This window comes from Etheostoma cragini, chromosome 6 (genome assembly GCF_013103735.1).
Source record: "Etheostoma cragini isolate CJK2018 chromosome 6, CSU_Ecrag_1.0, whole genome shotgun sequence".
NCBI lineage: Eukaryota > Metazoa > Chordata > Actinopteri > Perciformes > Percidae > Etheostoma > Etheostoma cragini.
In genome coordinates, this window is record NC_048412.1 from 16,237,254 (window position 1) to 16,259,942 (window position 22,689).

General features: G+C 39.6%; 2 protein-coding genes across 3 annotated transcripts; both read right to left on the minus strand.

Annotated features, from left to right (window-relative positions):
• Positions 1-11,510: 11,510 nt before the first annotated feature.
• ino80c (INO80 complex subunit C) lies at positions 11,511-13,984 on the minus strand. Its single transcript, XM_034873495.1, has 5 exons — positions 13,693-13,984; positions 13,076-13,192; positions 12,868-12,979; positions 11,949-12,016; positions 11,511-11,853 (listed from the first exon to the last, which is right to left on the minus strand). The coding sequence occupies exons 1-5, from the start codon at positions 13,876-13,878 to the stop codon at positions 11,722-11,724; spliced, it is 615 nt and encodes a 204-aa protein (XP_034729386.1). The 5' UTR covers positions 13,879-13,984; the 3' UTR covers positions 11,511-11,721.
• A 1,347-nt stretch (positions 13,985-15,331) lies between these two features.
• LOC117945792 (SUN domain-containing protein 2-like) lies at positions 15,332-18,615 on the minus strand. 2 transcript variants are annotated; one of them, XM_034873492.1, is made up of 9 exons: positions 18,432-18,615; positions 17,787-17,877; positions 17,485-17,678; positions 17,305-17,360; positions 17,024-17,150; positions 16,807-16,919; positions 16,528-16,701; positions 16,326-16,415; positions 15,332-16,141 (listed from the first exon to the last, which is right to left on the minus strand). In XM_034873492.1, exons 1-9 carry the CDS (start codon positions 18,442-18,444, stop codon positions 16,028-16,030), a joined length of 972 nt encoding a protein of 323 aa, XP_034729383.1. In that variant the 5' UTR covers positions 18,445-18,615; the 3' UTR covers positions 15,332-16,027. The 2 variants fall into 2 exon arrangements, with proteins under 2 accessions (XP_034729383.1, XP_034729382.1); XM_034873491.1 differs by having other exon boundaries at positions 17,485-17,687.
• Between the last annotated feature and the right edge of the window lie 4,074 nt (positions 18,616-22,689).

Genomic DNA, 22,689 nt, shown 5'->3' on the forward strand with positions numbered 1-22,689 from the left:
TATATGCAGATATATACAGTTTGTGTGTATGTGTGCGTGTGTGTGTTTGATGCACAGAGGTGTCACTGTGAGCCAGAAGGAAAGAAAGGTCACCTCACGTGCACGGCTCAGTGGAACAGTGCCTGGCGACTGTGCACAAGGAGCCCAGGACCAGCAGTCTCCCAAGGACAACAAAGTGCTTATCCAGGAGAAAAAACAAGGCTGTATAGCTCTCTGATCTTACACACACACACACACACACACCTGAGTATTCTGTATATAGGCTCACATGCATAGACATAAACAGAAAAAAAAACCTCTTGCCTTGATATCATTCTCTATCTCAATCTGGGCTGTGTGTCCCTGCTGCAATGTCAACAGCACATTAACGTTGTACATTTAATACAGTTGAAATGATTCTGATGGATGTTCATTACAAACTATTAGGTAGTGTTGGCTGGATTCCAGTCAGTTGCTTTAGTTTTAGAATGCTGGTATTGTGCATGCTGCCTCACTGTCACACTGCCATGACTTACTGGGACACTTGAATAGAGCGAGGCCATTGTTAATGTTATTAGTTGCACCTGTGCTTTTCCTACTACAAGTCAAAATACTGTGAAAAAGGTATGCTGACTCCAGGCAATTATCGCTTTGTATCAAGTGTTTACCTTTGTCAAATTCTCCACTGCAACTTTTTCTAGTGCCTTTGTGTTATCTTTGAGACTATGGAGCTAGAACAGTGACAGTAACCTGTGGTATTGAAAATAAAATTTGGCATTGAAACAACAAATATTGGCATTGAAAACTGTTGAACTGAAGTATAAAACACAAACATCAAAAAGTAATAATCTCATAATCCTATGATATTATTTCACTTTGACGTTTGTTTGCATCATGATGGGTTTTTCAATGTCAATGTAAATTTTTTATGGATGTCCGTGTCTTTTCAAAGACAGTTATTTATTTTACGCTGTCAAGATTTTTACAATGTCACTGTTTTCAGTTCCAACTTTCTGTCACTGTTTTGGCGTAGGGAGGAGGGGCCTGAGGGGAGGGATAAAGGGGGCGTGGCTTGTGGGAATTTACATAGGCTGCTGGCGAGAGACCACACCTCCAGGCGAATCCTGCCATTTATTCACACAGAAGCAGGCTTGTTTAGTGTTAACTTTTAATGTAGTTTGTCAGTGAATGCTTCCAGCCTTTTAGTGAGTGTGTGATTTGCCTAGAAACCTATTATGTGAAAAAATGGCCGATATGAGCAGACCTACTTGAGATTTGGAGGTTCCAGGTGAACGTGTGGATGACATTGCAGATATGCAGTTTTAACAACTCTGGGAGGATTCGTCTGGAGGTGTGGTCTCTCGCCAGTAGCCTCTGTAAGTTACCCGTAAGCCACGCCCCCTCCCCCCCTCAGGCCCCTCCTCCCTATGCCAAAACAGTGACAGAAAGTTGAAACTGAAAACAGTGACATTGTAAAAATCTTGACAGCGTAAAAAAAAAAAAACTGTCACTGAAAAAACACGGACATCAAGAAAAAATTTACATTGACATTGAAAAACCCATCATGATGCAAACAAACGTCAAAATGAAATAATATCATAGGATTATGAGATCGTTACTTTTTGATAATTGTGATTTATACTTCAGTTCAACAGTTTTCAATGCCAGCATTTGTTGTTTCAATGCCAAATTTTATTTTCAATACCACAGGTTACTGTCACTGTTCTAGCTCCATACGAGACCAGCCTTTTCCAGCCACTGGTATGATTTCTCGATATCCTCCGTTTCTTCTATCTGTGGGTGGTACATGCCATGCAAGGGCTTGTCCTTCCATGATGGTTCTTCTTCCTTCCCTTCCTCTTCATCTGCGTTTTTTTGCAGCCTGAGATATTTACTTAGCAGGTCATCACTTGGAGCCATCTTTTTGATGTACTACTGGAATTTTTCTTTTCATTTTTTTGCCACTGACAGCACTCCAAATTTAAAAACAACAGAGCTACATATTAAAATTGACTGGAATTGTCCTTTAAGACTTTTAATATAACTTTCATACTTGGACAGGAGTTCCAGCCAGCTGCTTACAGTAAATAAATGACAAAGGTGTAACTTATTTCCGTTGTCTCTTGTAGTGTTGCCACCTGGCACCCTAGATTGTAAAATAAACTGTGTAGCAGTAAATTCTCAGTCCTAATACCTATCATACAAAGGGAAAGGCTTTTAGTCAGTGACGCATTAAACATCCACCTCAATACTTTTTCTTTCAGTAAGTATAGGTGTCATATAACTACTTTCTATTTCTGTGCAGAACCTTGTTTTGTACAGTAAGTGGAGCTGTCCATTGCCTGCAACCCTCTTCACTCTCCTCAATGCCATCGGTGGTTCAGCTGTTGTTTCTCATTATAAAAACCACCTTATTGTGTTTCTTATTATCCCAAGCTGCTCCAAGCAACCAGTATACTGTGTGTGTGTGTGTGTGTGTGTGTGTGTGTGTGTGTGTGTGTGTGTGTGTGCAACTGCCAAATGGAGACTGTATTTGCCTCCAACCTTCTATCTCTTTCTCTCAACTCATGTGTTTGTCTCTTCTGTCCCCTCATTATAAAAACACTTTTCTCCCCTCTCTTCTTCCTATCTCTTTCTTTTTCTCCCCCTCCTTCTCCTTCCCCTTTACCCTCAGCCTCCTTTTCTCACTACCCCTCCCTCCCCCTTTTCTCTTTACCTTTCTCTCACTCATTATCTAACGGCTTGAAGCAACCAGTCAGCCATATGTGAGTGAAAACTGCCACCTCACACTGTTAGCTTGTTTTATATCGAGTCTGCTTTTTGCCTTTAACTTTGCCCTAAACCTTTGGCTATTTCTGCTCTTTTTAACAATAAAACTAATTAAACGAGCAGCTCGCAGCCAGCGTTCAACCATATGTGAATCGTAATTCTAGCTGAATTTGTGTTTGCCTTAAATCTTTTCTATTGTGTTTTTTTCTCAGTATAATTAGTGAAGGAGCTCCCATCAGCCATGTGTGAACCTGTGCCTTGTTTCTACTGAAACTGTGTTGGCCACAAGCTATTTCTGTTCTGTCCCTCATTAGGGATACCAAGTTGTGCATTTTTAAAGTTAATGTATTTTTATTTTTACTTTTCTGAAAGCTATAGCCAATATTTACATAGCAATGGATGAAACAATTACATGAAATGTGAAAGGTTTCACACAGGAAATTTTCATAAGAATCCTCAGTTGTCAGCTCTACAGAGCATTTTACTGTTTTTAGTTGATTGTTTTGTATTTACAGTCCACAACATCGTTCACTCTGATTGCTAAAGTGGACTTAGTGACTAATGCTGCAAATATTTCAGTCATTTCAGTTAGTGGAAAGCAACAAGAGAGCTGAAAGGAGAGTGAATATTGCATACACATTTACCAGGTGGCCAGAAACACAAATCAAATGAATATTCATGTTGCTCTATGTCTGCTGGACTTGGGCATAAGCAACTGTTGGCTAACGTTCATCAACTACTTGATAATATATCCATCGATTTATAGCTTGTTATGCTGCCCAAAAGTGTCCAGAAAAATCAATAAATGCAAATTTAACAATACATTTCTCATATAGATCAAATATGTCTCTCTCATGTCTCCTTATATATATATATATATATATATATATATATATAATATGTGGTGGTAATGGATCACACTGTACACAAATAGTTTTTTTTCTTTTTCACTTTTAGTATTACTTTTTTTTTTATTTGAAAAGATTATTTTCCATGCCTTCTTAATCATGTTGATCGCTCTCAATCAGTTATTTTGAAAGTGTAACAGGCTTCTATCATTGATTATTCTTTAATTCAGATTTGACAGTTTGTCCTCTGACAGAGTCACTCAAGTGTAAGTGTCATTCAGTTCACTTCTACTCAGGTTAACAAGATGATTCTATTTCTTAAACAAGCAATTCAGCAGTCTTTGTAAAAGTCCTCTTCACAACAATGACAACACTGTAATTCACTTCCTGGGTCCCAGAGGGTCAAGCGTGACTCGATCCAATCAGAAACCATGCCAATTAGACGCCTCAACTGGCACTTAATTACCACTCTGAAGAGGCTGATGGGCCACTAATTAGCAGGACATTAACAGGACTGATTGTTCATTAACAGCAGAGCATATTAGAGGAGATAAGCCTCGACCGTTATGGACTCTGGTGGAAGAGACAAAGGCTGAAGCTGTCTCCAATAGAATTAGATGACCTGCTACGGCAGTCAAGTCTGGGATAATAGTGTTAACAATGGCCATTAAATGGGAATACCACTTACTTTTAATGTTGGAGTATGTCACCGAAATGACTGAAGTCTCTAATCATGAACGTGACACACATCATCTGAACAAGCACTTTAAGCTAATTAACTAATTAACTAGGTATTGTAAACCGATTATATTGTTTGTTGTTTTCATGCTAGAGTTAGGAAAAGGACATCTGAAAAATGTCAGTTTATGTCTCAAAACCATGACCTGACATGTTAAAGGGAAAATAGATTTCAAGGAGTCAATTGCAAACAGAAAAAACCTGATGATACGGACAGTTTTTACAGTGCACTCAAGGAGATCAAATCTGATCAAGTTTGTTCAGCCAGATAAATTCAGCCATGTTAAGACTCATGTTGAAACTTTATGAACAGATCTATACAGAAAGATCCGTGTCTCTGTTCATTGACCATAATGTGCACTGATACAATAGAAGTCCCCAAATATTTGTTTGTTCAGCTCTCTTTGCCATTTTTTGTTGCTAGTGGTATACATTGCATTACTACCCAAAGCTTGCATTTTTAATGAATCAAATAGGTGGTGTCCATTGGCTGTTTGCCCAGTTGGGAAAATAACTGAGCAAATCAAACTTTGTAGGAGGGAATTGTGCAAAAGAATGAGGACGTTGTCTCTCTGTGGCAGAAAAATAACGACACATTGTGTCGCAAAGAGCATGGATAAGTTGACTTACAGAAATAACTTTTAAATTGGCACATTTCTTCTATGAAAAACATTACTACTCCTACTACTCCTAACCACCTCTACTGCAGCAGTCACTACATTACTAGTCGGTTAGAGTAGAATAAATCAAAATCATCCCCCAGCCTCCAAACAAAAAATTATGTATGCCAAAGATTATTTTTCGGGCATTTTTAGGCCTTCATTGACATGACAGTTGAATTCATAAAAGGGGAGAGAGAGGGGGAATGACATCCAGCAAAGGGCCACAGTCAAACCATGTCAAACTAGGGCCCGCTGTGTCGAGGAGTAAACCTCTATGTATGGGCGCCCGCTGTACCAACTGAGCTATTCGGGCACCTTCTAGTATGGCGCGTGGCAGATGACAGAACAAAACCGCTGCGCTGCCGTAACGCAGCGCAGACGCATCTGGTGGAAAATAGTTGGGTTTGGAAAAATCCTACTCTGACCACCAGAGGGCGTGCCGACGCATAGAGATTAATGTTTGGTTTTGGCTGTCCTGATCTATCTTTGCCTGGTCTGTGTCAGACCGCTGTAGAGTTTCCCTGGGGATGAATGTTCTAACATCCCTGACTCTTCATTTCACGCTTCATTTACCATCACACTCTCCCAAAACACTAACTGTGCATCTCTCTCGCTCTGTGTGTGTGTGTGTGTGTGTGTGTGTGTGTGTGTGTGTGTGTGTGTGTGTGTGTGTGTGTGTGTGTTTGTGTATGTGTGTGCATGCATGCTTGGGGTTGTTCTTTCTCTCCACCTGCATACTCTTGGATTCAATAATACTCTCAAACTTAAATGACAGTGTGTATGGGAGACCATATCTGCTGTAGTCAATAGATACTGGATTGTTCTAAGGGCAAGCAGAGCAGAAGGCAGAATGGACCTTATGAGCAGTGATATGGATGGTTGAAAGGTTTACACGTACATACACACGCACACACACACACACACACACACTAAGCCAGTAACTGTTGTTTTACCTCTAAAGTCAATGCAATTACCTCTTTCCTCTCTCTGTGGTGTATCCAATGTATGAATATGGCTAGGAGACATGCAGTGATTGTGTGTGTGTTTATGTGTGAGAAGGGGAGTAGTTATTGGAGACTCTGTAGCTCATAAAGCCTTTGCAGGAGCAAAATAAACTTTCTTTACAGCTACAGGGTAGAGGATTTTTACAGCAAGGTGGTGCTTAATTTTTTATTTTGCAAAAATGCTTCCATTTACAATAAAAAAAATGACTTGTGATACTCCCATTTATGTGCTAATGTATGGAATATAATTGTCAGGAAACGAGCATTATACACTTCCAGGGGAAACGGATCATTTGCAAGTTCATTCAAAGTCATCCAAGATTATTTTTTCCAGTCACTGGTTGAAATTCACACAACAACCATCAGACAGTTAATTGGATTTTGGAGCTGAGCCCGTGATGAAATATAAGGTCTGAGACACAGGTTCAAAGATACACACACACTTACGCACCGTGAGGCATTGAGTTGCATCACCAGCAGCAGTGTGAATGTATGGGCGCAATCATTACATGCACACAAACACACAATGGTAGGTAGGTATGAATAGATGGTCTGTCTCGTTGGTGAGATTGGTTCCATCTGTCGTGTAGAGGGTTGCAGGGTCACATCCCTCCTATTACATCTCTCTCCGTTCAATGACACTCTATTCACCTGAATGGAGGTCTGCGATGGATGGAGCTAATCTGAGCAACAGAGAGAGATGGGAAGGCAAGTTTCAGATACAGTAGATAGATAGATCGATCGATAGATAGATAGATAGATGGATAGATACATAGATAGATAGATGCTATCTTATAGGGAAAGAATGTAACAGCATTTTCTCTAGTCTAAAGTAAAGGCAATCTCCTGTTGCTACATGTGGTTAGTATGAATGTCCCAGAAAAACAAATTACTGGACCTCAGATAGATACAGATGCAGTAGCCATTGTGTTATTTTCCACAGGCAACAGTCACAGCAGGCAACTTTTACACATACAAACAGGCCTAAATTAGTGTCTCCACTACAGAAAACGTGGGCTGAGCTAACGAGGATGAGGGCAGGGGATGAAAGACAGATAGACAAGAGGAGAGACACATAGACAGAGGAAGATGGACTGACAGAAGTCTTATCAATCAAAGGCCGAAGCAGAGTGCTAATCCTCCAGTCAACAGAGATAGAAGAAGAGCCAGGTGAGGAGCAAGAAGACCGGGAAGGTGAGGAGGGGAGATAGGAGCGGACAGGAAAAGGGAGAAAGGGAGAAAGATAGCTAGGATACTGTGAATGTGGACCACTGAAGGACAATCATTGTCTATCAACATGAAGAATTACCTTGTTCTCCGTCCCTTACGCCCACACGTGAGCTCACATACACACACAGGGGAACAACTTGACCTGTGAGGGAACACTGATTGAATCTTCCATGGGATTAACAGGGATTTAGCCCAGTGTAATGATATCTGAATGAGTTGATTAGCTATCTGATGACACTTTGCTGTTTGACCTCTACAGCCCAATAACAACAAGTAACTTGTTCGCTTAGGCTGCATTCAAACAGGGAGAGAAAGAAAAAAAACTCATGTGGAACTCCTTGAGGCGGCTAAATGAACCATGAAACTGTTACTGTGTGGGCAGCCATGGCATGATCAGTTATGGTTAAAGATCAGTTCCCATGTGGTTTGTCCCTGTTGAGATAGGGAAACACAGGCAGTGACAAAGTATGACCACGAAGGGCAAAAGTTTCCCAAGAAGGCAAAAGTACAACAACAAATATAGCAGCAAGCTGTGATTTAAGATGGCCACATACAAATTGGAATGATGTTGAGTGAAAATGGGCCAAGAAAGGCGTTTTCGTTTTTCACATCTACCTGCACATTGCCATTTGTTGCAAAAAAAGTGCATGTAGCTGGTGTGACAGTGGGCTTTTCGAAAGAAGTTACAAGTCATTTTTTTATACTTTTGTCTGAACTACGGTACATTTTGGAGGAAGTACACTTCATTCTCATAGACGTTTTTGCCTGGAGCTCAACTACTGTGAGCTTGGTGCTTGTTTGCGCATAGCCACGTATAAGATCATTAAAGTTACAAATCTGAGGATTCTATATGTGCCTAAAGCGGATCACTGTCTTTCGCTAGGTGTTCAGTGTCATGTTGAAGCTAATGCAGGACTTAGCTTCACCACCACCACAAACCATAAACAATGTGCCTCAACCGGCGTAGCAAAATACTTTATATGGTGAAGCAGCATCTAATAAATTGAGACTGTTATGTCTTTGTTATCAGGGGAGTAAAGAAGTTCACAATGCTACTTCTGCTTTGCCAATAGGTCAAAAACATAAATATGAAAGTTCCCCTGCTGGCTCAGCAGGCACTGGAGTTGGTCTATCGATCAGCTTACCAGAGCTGGGGGTGCAATCCATTTCTCTGACTTGACATTTGAGGGTAGTTCTCATGGATTCAATGCATCATGGCTTCTATCAACAGCTTTTACACAGCTTGTTGTGAAAGGCTCATCCTTATGTCTGTACAGTCGTGACAGCTACTCCCTGCATGTGATGGCATGCTGAGTCATGTCTCTTCACAAAGAGAAGAGAAAATGAGAATGAGAAAACTGGAAAAACTGTGCTGGGAATTGAATAAACTAAATAATTACTGTCTTTCGGCATTATACAGCACAGTAGCCATCTCCATCATCGCTAAAATGTGACAAAAACCTGAGGGCAAACAGGTCCTAATTGAGCACCCAGATGACATTAGTGCATCTCCACAGTTTTGGAGAAACTCGCCTGCAGAAGTTGAGCAAAGTATGCATTGGAAACAAAATCTGAGGAGGAGATTTCAGCAAGTCTGTCTGTGCGTTCTGTGAAAACACACATACTGTGAAATGCAGCAGGTGCTAAATCCTCCTTCAAAGGAAGATGTCATGCACAAGACAAGTTTCTCAGTTATAGGATTGAACTGTAGGCCTAAATTGCTTACATCCAATTCCATTTACTTATTAAAATTTCTAACGGTTAATGAGGATTTAGTCATCTGCCTGTTTAAATCAGTGTGCTTTTGTTTTTATAACAATTATGGATGCTGTATATCACTTTTGTCAAAGCGTGTTTGTTAGCTAAACTTGTTAGCCTTTTTTAAACCATGCACCAAAACTATGGAATTTCCTAACCAAGGCTATAATAGATGCAACCTCTGTAAACATTTGAAAATGTATTAATTCAGTATTGCCAAGCCTTTCACTAGTTGGTAGTATGTATCAATCAGCTGATGATGAGTGGAAGGCAGTCAGAACTGGGACTGAATACATACAAATTCTCCTGCTTCGGTACAATTGGGAAATCTCAGACTTTCCTCGGGAATGGACACACTTGTGTGATCTGAAGCACTGTGGAACCGGGACACCGAATCCACTCAGCAACGTTTGGGTGGCAGACCGAGCAGAGCTCTGGCGCACCCAGGTGGTGACACATTGTGACTGAGAAGACAGGTGTATCTGCAGTATTTGTTTGCTACGTAATAAGTGAAAAACATCTCACATGCTGCTATTTATTTTGAAATTTATAGACTCAGTTAAGCAGATGTATATTCATATAAAAATACTCATACAAGGCATGTATACTACAGGTTTACATCGCTTCACTTTTGAGGATTTAACAATAACATAAACCCCTTATATCCTAATCCTAACCTCATTTTGACCTAAACAAAAACTGATACTACCACGTCATACTTTTTTGGACACAGCAAAGATGCCCCAAAATGGAAACGCATGCACGCATACATGCACACACATGCTTGTAGACGCACACAGACACACTGTAGCGGGTCATGTGCTGGGGAAGCAAAAAGCCCTGGCACTGTTCATTAATCACTATGTTGAGGTTTTGATGCCACAGCAGGAATGGAAATGCAGGTCTGACTCTCATAGATATACTATACTGCCTTCATCAGCTTCACCAAAGTCCAGAGCTGGGAGAAGTAACACTCAGGCAGGAGCAAAGACCGGTCATCTGCAGAAATACTAATATGTTTGTCTATCTTTGGAAAATATCACCAAGGGTCACTCATGTATATTTTAATAGCTTTTGGGCAACATTGGGATCTTATGGCAAATTATTATTCTTTATTGGTAAAATATACAGCTGACTCAAAGACTTTTGTGTTCACAGAGCCTGTGTAAACAAAGCATCAAGAAAGGACTGCAGAAGAATTACAACCTAAATTAGCAAGTGCATCTCCCCATCTCAACAGGTAAGACCTCATAGCTCATTGGTTTGAGTGGTGGGCTTACAGAGGTTGTAGGTTTGATTGATGTGTACTTAGGGATTTTTGTCATTTTCACAAGGTCCTGAGTGATCGGATCACAAGTGGTCACTCAGGACGCATTTGGACATCTACTGACTGGTGAAAACACACCTAGCTACCTAGAGCTGTCCACTTGTGAACGGATCATTCAGGACAGATGTTAAAACCAGGTTGGAACAGTACCTTAATGACTGTGCTGGTGCCTTTATTAATTCAAGGGTCCTCATTCATGAAGTTTGTGAAAAATTGCATACAATATACCCTGGAAATGATCCTGGATGACTGCCATGTGTGATTAATGAGCCATTCTCACCTTACCAGTCAGAGAGCAAATAATACATCAAATGCAGCTGTGGAATTAAAACCATGTGGAACCAATTCTACATTTACACATGGCGTGTGTGAAATTAGGCCTGCTTGGTGACTCCTGGCTTATTACGACTCCAGCTTGGCCCAGCCACACCTGCATAGCTTACATATATGTAGGCTACTGCAGAGAACAGACAATCCAAGAAACAGGCAAGTGCAACACCAGGTGTGGATGTCTCAGTGAATTTACAAGGGAATGTTTTAATGTTAAACAAGTTTGATTATAGTATATGATATTAAAATACATGCAAAATAGAGATGGAAAATAAATTCAGCTACCAATTTTTTCTGTGTCGATCTGCTAAGAAAATGTGTAAAAGAGAAGGAAAAAGAGAGACAATGAAGTCAAACTTCAACAATTCAAGTAAGCTTTAATGAGCTGTTTATATTATATATGTATATAGACATATATATATATATATATATATATATATATATAAATGACTGACTGATGGTCTGAAATAGACAAACTCTTTCCAACAGCTTTGCAAAATTTTTGTCTACTTCTCTCTAACCTCACCAAACCTCACTGCATTTACACCACTGGAGCCGGATGTTCTATCACAAAGAGGTGTACAGCATCCTAGCCAGTAATACTTATTCAGTACAACCAAGGATTTAGCAGGAGCAAATACACACCAAGCTCTCAAATTTGCATAAATTAGCAATTTATAGCACCACCTAATGGGAGAATTTTAGGAATACTGGGAACTGTATACTGTATAAACAAATAAAAATAAGAAAATCATATTGCTGACTATTGACGTATGAACACTTTCTGTCCCCAAAAAAGAATAAAAAGTGTTTACCGGACATTCACGGATAGAGTGACAATCAATATCCAGTTATTGACAACATTGAAAATGAAAAAATGAAAAACTTTATTTTATCACACAGTAAAAATTCTGACTCGGATTGCCTTGCAGTGCAAATGTTCAGCAGTGGCCTGTGAGCTCCAGCTGTTCTGTCCTGTGCTCTCCGCGTCTCCCGGCTAGCCCAACAGCTTCCTGCACTGACATGAGTTAAGTTCTGGTTTGAACCTGTTTTAGGTTTCAAGCCTTGCTCAGCTGTCAGGGCACGATGCAAGTTGCCTTTCGGAGGGCCAGGTAGCCTGTAACAACATCAGTGGGGAGGAGGCGGATGTAGGAGAACTCTTCAGAGGACGTGAAGCGTAGCTTTGTCTGAGGGTCTGTGTAGTTTGCCTAAGGAAAGACGAGAGAGAATAAAGTGGATGCTTTATACAAGATTTAAAAAGGTATTTTGTTTATTGTACACATTTTAAACAGTGATAACTCACAGGGAGTCCAGAGATGTCAGAGTATTTCTTGGGCGGCTTCAAGGAGGGAGGGGCATCAATGCTGTAGTCTGTGAACACAGAAATTTCATAAATTATACTACTGATTAAAACTTTCCCAATATGGGCAGTTCTTGTAAAAGTGACATAGACTTACGCATGCATCTTCTATTTATTATACAGCTTTGGCATACAGTAAACTGTAAAGAGCTTTCAAAGCCTTTTTTGCCAATACATTACACCACGTTGACCTAAAAATCGTTTTAAATGTTTTTAAGGGTGGTCTAAGGGATGTTGGGTGACGTTACTTCTTGTTGACATTTTAAGTATTTTGAAATGAAACAAGACTAGCTCACCCCTCCCTCCTCCTCATCCCGTCCCTTCCCCCTTCCTTCTGTACACTAACCCCCCAACCCCAAATCCTTCTTGTTGGTTATTGGTTGGAACAGTGGTTGTTTAAGGTTTGTGGTGCAGGTGGGCACAGTTTATTTTTGTTGCCGTTTTGTAGACCCTGGGCTGTTTACAGAGTCCGCTTTCTTTTTTTTACGGTGTTTTCTGGGCACAGGCAGCTTGCGGATAATGAGGAGATGTTTGCTGTATGTGACAACAAATGTTGTACCCTAAAAACGCGTGACATCGCACCTTTAACAAAGACAAATTTGATGTATTGAGTCTTGAATTCAGTTTCAAATTAGTCATCGGTAGTATTAAAATGAAACCCTGGAATTAATATAAACTTTTGCTTTAAAAAAATTTAAATATAATTTTAAGTTGTGTTGCACACCTTAGACATTCATGAACGGAATGTTTTTATATTGGGCTTTAGGGTTATAATACAGAAATAGAGCCTACTTGTTCGGAGATAAAAAATAAAGATAAAAACATGTACATGTACCAGGTAAAAAAAGATATGAAAACTCACAGTTGGGATCGTTGAGCTTCCAGGGTAAAGTCCGCTCCAACGCCAGAATCTGTTTGAGATTCTTCCAGGTCCTGTTCTTTTTACCTGCCGCTGCTCCACCAATCCCAGAATGCTGCCGAGATTAAGAGAAAAAGGGGGGGGGGGGGGGATTGAGGGAAAGGCCACAGCAATTGATAAACTTAAAACCCAGAAGGATGCAGACACTCACCATAAATGTGGGGTCTTTGAAGGGTGGAGGCTTTGCTGTGGACTCAGTGATGGCAATTGGTCCGCAATCAACTGTTCCCACTGGCTTCACCTCAGCCACCAACTCCACAGCTGTTATCTGATGAAGCATGAAAGACAAAACACACATTTTAAGCTACTTGTTTTGCATGTTTCTATGTTAACAAAGTGTAAACACAGTGTTACATGATCATAAAAGGTACAATAATACTACAGACATACAATGATACTGATACTTCATACCATATTTATACTTCAAGTGTTGTACGTTGTGTATTTTGTGATGTACTGTTTATTTGGCCTTTAGATCTGAAACCATTAGCAACTTTTTTGATAATTGATCAATCTTATTCTTTCGTTGATTCGATTGATCAAGAAACGTATCTGCAAATTATTCAATGAAGAAAATATTTGCAGCCCTTCTTGCATTGCATCTTAACAGCTTTGCATTTTTCTTGCACATTCCATTTGTCTAGAAGTACAACTGAACAGACCCCGTTAGTATATTTTCTCATCAATTACGCTATTCTGAGCTCTGAGTAATGTTCAGTAATCGCACTACAGGCAGACAGTGTGCCAAATGACATTACTGTGTATCACCTGTGTCTGTATTGTTGGTGTCGCTGTCAGTTGGCCTTTCTTCTTCTTGCTGCTGCTGCTGCAGCTCCCGGCGGCCTGCTGAGCGACAGAAACCGCCAGACCACCAGTCCGTTTCTTCCCCCGGGGAGCGGCATGGCTGGCGGCTGCCGGCTGAGCCCGGGCGGTTATAGGGATGTGAGATGACATTTGTGGAAGCAAAATGGTTGTAATGCGATATGATGCACCTTTTGCTCTCGATACTTAGCTTTAGCATTAGCCATAGGCCTTAGCCGGCTAACATCCGGATACATCGCTTCAACCGGATATGAATTCTTTCACTTCTGGGAACAACTTCAGAAATTGCTCAAATATTTTATGTTTTTTATTTTTTTACTTTCACCTGATGCCAAACTGTTCAATAAATTTTTAACATGTTCTTAAAATTTAAAGTAAAAATTAAAATTAAATTGTTAAAATAATAACGTAATTATTATTAATAATACTTTAGAAATGGTTATATGGCCTAGTATATATTTTTTATTTTAATTTAAAATGTATAACTACAAAAATACACTAATACGTTTAGTGTATAGTTAAATTTGAATGCAGTACAACAAAACAAGTGAAGTATATTAATACATTATTATATTATTAACAGTCTATGCTTTGTTCAGATAAAGAGACTTTACATATATAGGCTACTGAGACCATATGTATTCAGAGAATATAATTAAAACAAGAGAGAGGAAGATTAAATTGGAATCTTTAGCAGAAACAAGGCATGAACATATGTATATATTTTTGGTGTGGCTTGGGAAAGGGAAGTATGGGGTCCTCTGCTGGAGCTGCTGCCCCTGCGCCCCGATACTGGATGAGCAAATGAAGATGGATGGATGGATACACACACACACACACACACACACATATATATATATATATATATATATATATATATATATATATAGTGCACTGGCTTTTCTTTAATCAGCAGAGCAGAAGAGATGGAGAACAGTTCTTGCAGTTTTCATCAATGCTAGCCTCCTTCTCACCAAGCAGCCAAATGAATGCCTTTACTTTTGTATTTATCAAAGCAGTCATTGTTGTTGTTTTTTGTCCTCGCAATTGCTGCACTTGTTTAAGGTTTTCACAGTCTAGTACCTTAAGTAGCACGGCCTGTTGATATGTTTCTAAAAATGTTGATATTTCTGGGTGGGGGGGGGGGGTTCTGATATAAAAAATGGGGGAGCGTGTAGGTGTTTTTCTTTATTAAAGTAAAAACCCAAAACCCTAAAGGAATACTCACCATATTTTTGAACCAAACATTTTACACATACATACTTGGCCTTGACCAATCAATGACAAGCATGAACTACACTATGAAATCAGAGTGCTTGCATTATTTACAGTAACTATTGCTCTCTATTGATTGATTTTTTTAAAGTTTATTTTCTATTTTCATCTGAATCTGGCATTTTTTAAGATGTTTGCTATAATAAGTAAATATTAAATTATTTGTTGAAGTTGTTTCATGATCAGCAATGTTCTTTTGTAAGATGGAAGAAGTACATTTGTATGTTCTTTTATACTCATATCAAGGTAGCAATTAAGGATTTTAAATAAAAGACAAAACAAGCATAATTTATTTTTGTTGATGTTTATTGTTATGATTATAACATCCGAATTTATGCAACAAATTAACCTAAACTCTGCATATTTTATGTGGAGGAAACCGGAGAGGACCCGGAGTAAAACCACGCATACACAGAGAGAATATGCAAACTCTGCACAGAGCCAGAACCATAGACAGTTCTTCCTCCGTGCGGCTACAGTGCTAACCACTGTGCCACCGTGTAGCCCTCAGACTGAAACCATCTGTGAATACGTAGAAGACGTTGTGTTGTGGAATTTAGAAAAAGAAAGAAGACATGCTCTTAATAATCCTTAAGGGTAAATTACATCAAGTGTGATAGTAAAAAGTGACAGAAAATACCAGCAAGTGGCCAAGTGATGTAGACAGCCACGCATCTCTTCTTTTCACCTTGCAGGGAGGAGATTTAGCTGGAAGCAAGTATGGTGCACCTTCACCATACTTCCTCCTAGCATCAACCCACCCACCCTGTCCTCCCCTGCACAAGTGTCCAACCCAGCCAATTGGAGTGGATATCACACCTCACCTCCCACTTACACTAAAAATAACACTTGCTGGTATTTTATGACTGCAAATTCCACAACACAATGTTAAATTAAGCCTATTTATCCACAGATGGTTGGAATCTGATTTAATGTTACGGAAAATCATACTCATCTGTCTCTGCACCCAGATGTTGGGGTCCTGTCTACTCCTCTGTGTCCTTCTTCAGTCTGCCAGCGTCCCATGTACCTTAAAACTGTACAGACAAGTGTAGTCAGGATTCCCCCAGTTGGTCTCAACTTGCAGTTTTACATGGTGAAAGACAGCTTTTTTATGATCCTAAAAGACATGAGAAATGTGAGGAATGAGCAGAGTGAGTTAGTTTAGCAAAAACAGAAAATAAACTATATAATGAGAACAATAAGGACAGACAAACTGTAACTCTTATGATATACACATATTAGCTTGTGGGTGAAAAACAAAATGCATTTGCATGTGTTTCATTGCATGGTGTAATACTCACAGGAAGTTTGAAAGTCTGTGTTGAGTCCCCATCCTGATCATAAAGAAAGGTTCCAAGTGGGGTTCCTTCTTCATCAAAAGTCTTCATGCCCTGCATGAGAGAATAACAGAGATCCAGTTGAACACCTTGTTGTTCTCTATGTGATGTGTCAGTGAAATACACAGGACATCTGCAGTGTAGCATTGTTCAATTTGTGACTTACATAGACAGAAAACTCCTTGGGGGCGCCAGAAATGGTGCCAGTTGGGGAAAGGCTCCTTGAGAGGTGACTCAGTGCTACGTGGCTTATGGTGATTGGGTGGGACAGGGTGATGAATAAATGTCCACGCTCACCTGCAAAGGGCCAGCAGTGCCCTATAACCAGGGGTGAGCCTCCCTGAGGAAAGAAAGAGTTTAGATGGTATGTTGTAATAGGCAATAAAACAATCACAAACATAATATCATACCACATAGCAATGTGATTTTTGTGTGTAGTTCCTACCTTAATTACAATCCCTGGGTTTGCACTTGGTAGCCACATAGGTATCCAGAGAAAACTCCAGCCTGCTTGAGCATTGTATGTGTTTGAGGACCGATGAGATACTGCACAGGCCCCTGCAGACAGAAAGTGAGAAAGCAATTTTCAAACAAAAAAAAATTAAAAAATGCAAAGTACAATCTGACAGATGAAAATGATAAGGGTGATTTAGATGTCTCACCTTGCGACTCCAGAGCGTAGTTGGGCATTGTGTCCGCCACCGGTAGCAGGTCAATCTTCTTTTCTAATATCCCCTGCTTTTCCTGCAGCTTTCTTAGTTGCTTCGCTAGCTCTTCACATGATGCAGCCTGTAAATTAGTTTAATTTAATGATGCATGCTGGCATCAATGCGTAATTCACATTTTGGTCAGGTGAAAACATTTTTGGACTGCAATCACGTTTAAAGGTGCACAGAAAGAATGTAAGTAAGAGAGAAAGCCAAGCTGCTTTCACGGGTCATACCATAGTCGTATCGGTAACGTATTGGCTGTTCAGAGCCAGGATCAAGTAGATCAATCCTGTTGGATGGAGAAATAAAGTATAGGAGAAATCAATCAGGGATCTTTTATTCAAAAGATAGACACTAAAACTTACAAGCTGGTGAACTATATAACATTGTACATGGAAGGAGAGATTGCTTACCAAAACACAGGAGGACTAGGAAGAAAGGAATGCCAAAAATCTTGAACACAGTGGACGAGGCCCTGCTGCTGGTGTTTTGGATACTCAGTATGTTTCTTTTTTGGTTAACGAGTATGTTGCTGTCTATGTTCCTGTTCATCTGTTCTTCTGTTCTGTGGCTGTTATTGAACTGAGACGTGTTCCTACGATGTCTTCTGAAAATCCTGGATGTGAGGAAAATAAAGATGTACAATGAAGAACGTATGACATGCCATACATATACAGCATGACTGTGCAATACACACACACAAACTCCAGCTTACCTGTGGATGGTCTCCTTGTAGCAGATGAAGGGTTCTCCCTCAATGTCGTAGTATCCTGTTGAACTCAATCGAGTGCTTTTTCGTGATGTGACTGTAAACGAAATGAGAGAGCAGGGGAGAGGGTCAATCATTCACTGTAACAAGTCATGTCATCCACTTTGAACTGTTACGTTTAGAATTATAAGACTTCTATTATTAGAAGCTACTCAGTGCATGTATTATAAAATAGTATTGTTTTAAAGCATCAGATACACAACAACCCAAATCTGTCAAAAAAGATTACTTTACAGTAATTTTTAAGGTTGCAGTTTGTGGTGGATAGGCTTTTTAACCATCTACTCTTTTTTGTGAATATAGTCTTCAAAACAGACATAGAAATAACTTAATGTCAAAGTTTTGGGATTGGATTTTTTGTCAAATTAGAAACTTTGCTATAAACAGCTATAGTAGGACATTTGCAAAAGCCATAACTGGATTACATTTTCTTAAAAGTGTGTCAAACATTTTGCCCAGCCCCATTTAAATTGGACAAAATTATTAGAAACAACTCTCTCAAACAACTGGCGTTATAAATCTCCCAAATGTTTGATTTAGCACATAAGGCCTACACATCTGAAAATTACCATACCATACTGAGTTATTTACCTTCACTCGCCATGTCTGTAGCGTCGTAGGTCAAGAAGTCTTGAGTATTGTTTCCTTCAGACGGCTAGTTTTGCGTTGCGTTCACTTAGAAATCAGGTAGCCAAATGAAATGTGATCTATAAAGAATCCCTAAACTAACTGTTGCGTTCTGCATTCTATTCGCGTCATAATGAACTGCAGAATGAAAGAGTGTAGAACCGTCTTTATACCGTCATAATGCGGCGCGCATACGCACACATATGTGCTCACAGACACACACACACACACACACACACACACACACACACACACACACACGCGCGCACAAACACACGCACACAAACACACACACACACACACACACACACACACACACGGGTAATAATTTTACTATATTACAAAATATAACATATAATATAATGTATCCTTATTAAAATTTGTTTAGGCAAACCCAAATATATAAAATGCTATAGGCTACATACGGCATACTAATACATTAAAACGCTAAATAAAGACACAGTGAATAGGAAGATTAAAGAGAAACAACAGTATTTCTGAAACCAATATTAATATTGATGATAGGCCTACTGTAACCTGTGGGCTCAGCAGCTGATTGCCTTCTGTCAGTGAAGTGCTGCTGCCACCGTGTGTTTAATGGGAGGTTCTGCACCACACAAATCGGTGCAGAATTAGCAGCCACTTAATGGTTGAACGTTCACCGTTATGACAACTAATTACTTTTTTTGCTCCGCAATGGACAAAATTGATAAAGCTGCTGATTTGTGATAGCCTAATCATTTTTTTGTGTCCTCTCTTTTTTGGAAATCCCTAAAATGCAAGCACACACTACTTAGGCTACTCTTTACGTGTCCATGAGTTGTTAGCCGTTGGAACCAAAGAGAGATTTGCTCCTGTTAACCTCTTAACCTTGTTTAATCTGAAACCGTTAGAGGCCTGAAGAGGTCAAACTATCCAGTATTGCACAAGAAAAAAGCAAATATCATAGAAATGTCAGAAATAGAGAAATCTAAAATTGAGTAGCAATATTTATTTTTATTTTTTTCCTTCTGTACCAACAATCATTTTGTGAGTCCTTATATTCCTTGCAACCCCCCAAGGTTAGGAAGCACTGCCATAGCACACTGTTTGGTTTATATGTTAGCATGGTTGAATAATTATAAAAAGTCATATTTTAATATGGCAGTAATAGCAAAGACACTTCCTTTGACCCGACCTGTGAAATAGTGAAAGTGAGAAAAAACATTTCCTTCCAGGGATCTTTAAAGTAGTTCAGGTTAAATTAAACAAGCTTACCTGTCAGCATTACTCTGCAGGCTGTAGAGGCCCCTGGTAATCTGCTGGTTGATTAGAGCAGGATGCTAAGCCTTGGGAGGTACATGGTTATAGTCTTGTCGTTCACAGTGGTTTGCACAAACACCTTTGAGGGGAACGTGCCTCTAGCACATCCATCGGTCTGCGCTGGCCCACCCGGGAGGGACCTGTCAGCATCCAGACATCTCCACACAAAAAAGATCTACATCGAAATTCAACACAATGCCCTCTGAGCTGCTGCAGAGACCTTGATGAACTGAAGGATGCTAGTGTAATACTGTGGATGTATATTTGAGACACACACTGAGAAGCCTTTCTGCTTATTTGCTGTCCTTGTCCTGTCTTATATAGTAAATATAGGACCACACTCGCAGGGGAAATGCTGATTCAAAGGAAGGTCTTTCCAAATTTCCATTCATTTTTCAGTGCTGGCACACTGCTGCTGCCAGCTACATGAATAAAGTATATCTAGAGACTCTGCACGGGCTCAATTGCAAACAGATATGAATGTTTTATGGGTGAAGTTAAAATATGAGCTATAACTGTGAGACATTGGACTTGCACACCCCTTTCCTGAACACACCTCTTTCTGTGTCATCAGCAGGTTGGAGCAGCATGCTGGAACCAGCGACATTAAAGGCAAAGATTTTGCACCAGCTGTACTCAAGCTTACAGTTTAAACACACCTGGGTGATATGCAGAATTCCTCTGTCAAACAAGGGAAACTGTTGTGTATTGCTCAGCTGTCTGTGAAACTCTCAAAACCGTCATGTTCCTACAAATAGCCATAGAAAATTCATTTTCATGGTAAAGTTAATTTTCAAATTGAAACACACACACTCACACATATGCATGCTGCTAGGGATGAAATGAGATTATGTGCGTGTTGGTGGGGTTTTCTGCTCCAGTGACTCTGTATGGTATGTAAGCCAAACATGTAAGCCACAGCCTGAAGCACAATTTATTGATCTGTGTCAGAAGGCTATTGACAGATGCTGGATATGTGTCAATGTTTGTAATCGGGATGGATAGCTCTCACGTGTGTGTGTATACAGTTGGCGGAGCCTACATAATTTGTATGTGTGTAAAGAGTACTGTATGAGTGTGTGTGACGAATAAAAGCACATAATCACAAGAGGAAGTGTGCTTTCAAATGATATGCAAATATGTATTTTAAAACAAAAAGAGTTATTATAGCTGAGCCCGTCTGATCTTTGTCAGTTTATCTGTCTGTTCTACAAAGGATGTGGACAATATTTATTTACAAAGAATAGCAAACATCAAATTGCTTTTTTAAATTAAAGCCTTCACAGCTTTGAAGTAGTTTTGCTGCATCCCAGAAGTAGCTGACAGTAGGTATACTCTTTCATGTGAAAGTAAAAATCACAGACAACAAAAAACCCTAAGGTTGTGATAACCTTTAGCAGATGTATAATGACTAATACAAGATTGTAAGCTTGTTAGGGGAGAATGCAAATAGGCTTTCGGTATCACATATTTTATTATTGACTGGGCTGAATCTCTCTTTCAGAATCCCTTCTGCATGACCTGACTTAGAAGTGCAGCTGTTTTGCAATTCACATCTCATCAAGTCCAGGCAGAGTGTTTTCTGTCTGTGCAGGTAGAACATTGAGTCATAAAAATGAGACACGGCTCCTCTCTGACTTCATTATTTGCAACAGAAGTTTGGCAGCATTGCTGACACGAACCAATTTGCAAGCATAACTCTGAAAAGTGGACTGATACCATATCTTGCACATCATATACTGGCCAACATGAATCTTTCACAGAATTACACCTGGGAATGTATTGCCAATCAGAAACACAATTGACAATTGTCTGTGGGAGTGCGGGGTTGTAGGGTGAGGGAGGGGGCTTATAGGGGCAATATGTATGGTTTGCTGATTGAGCTACACTCCCTAAATAAAAAAACAAACACAATTGACCATCACTGTGAATGAGCGGTGAATGGGCCTGAATTGGTATCAACTGAAGAAAATGAATACACTGAGTCAGGCAGCAAGCACTACCTGGTACCGCCAGTGGTTTGAGCACTCCCCAAGTGCTTCTCTTATTCTGGTAATAAATGGAGACAAAATTATTTATAGCGGCTTGTAACTGAGATTATCCCATTTGCAATAAACAGCTTCCTTCCAAGTTCCTTGCGGTGGAAAAGAGGAGTCAATTAACTTTAATTAACTTTTTCTGCCCAATTTTTCTCCTCAATATGTAACAATGTATGACTCTTACTGCATATGGTCTTATTGGATTGGTGGAATGCTTGCTTGGAAAGTAGTGGCCCATAAAATATGCAAATGTTATGGCCCTCTGTAAATGACCTGTTGTTATGGCCCTCTGTCATAATGAACTGTTGGACTTCCCATCTGTGATTTTTGGTTTATGTGTACATATTCCAGCACACATGTATATTTAACATAAACTTAGAGAAAAAGGCTTTTGGAACATGTGGGTGTCTTCCTGTTGTGCACTCAAAATGCAGTCAACGGTCAAATGATATATTTATTCATGTATGAAACATTATCAGGATAGCGATGCTTCAGGCAAGTATCTTGTTTGTTTTACTGCAAGTAGTGTTTGCTTTGACTGTGTTTCTTTCTGTAATAAGTAGCAATGCCCTTATTTGCATGGCTTGTTCAAAAATGAATACACATACAGGAGAAAGTTGAGGTGCTTATAGGCCTATTTCCCAAAATTACAGGTGCATTTTAGGCCTACTCTTAAACAAAACTCAGGCAACATCATTCTCATTTTGTACAATTTGTCAATTTTGATTAACCAAACAATGTATACATTATTACATCTGTTGTCAAATCCAAATGTGTCAAGCCAATATCACTGGCAAATAATAGATGCCATACAGATCCACCTTGATGGATGGTGCAGCAAGGCTTTGGATGCAGTTGTAACATTTTTGGACTGAAAAAGA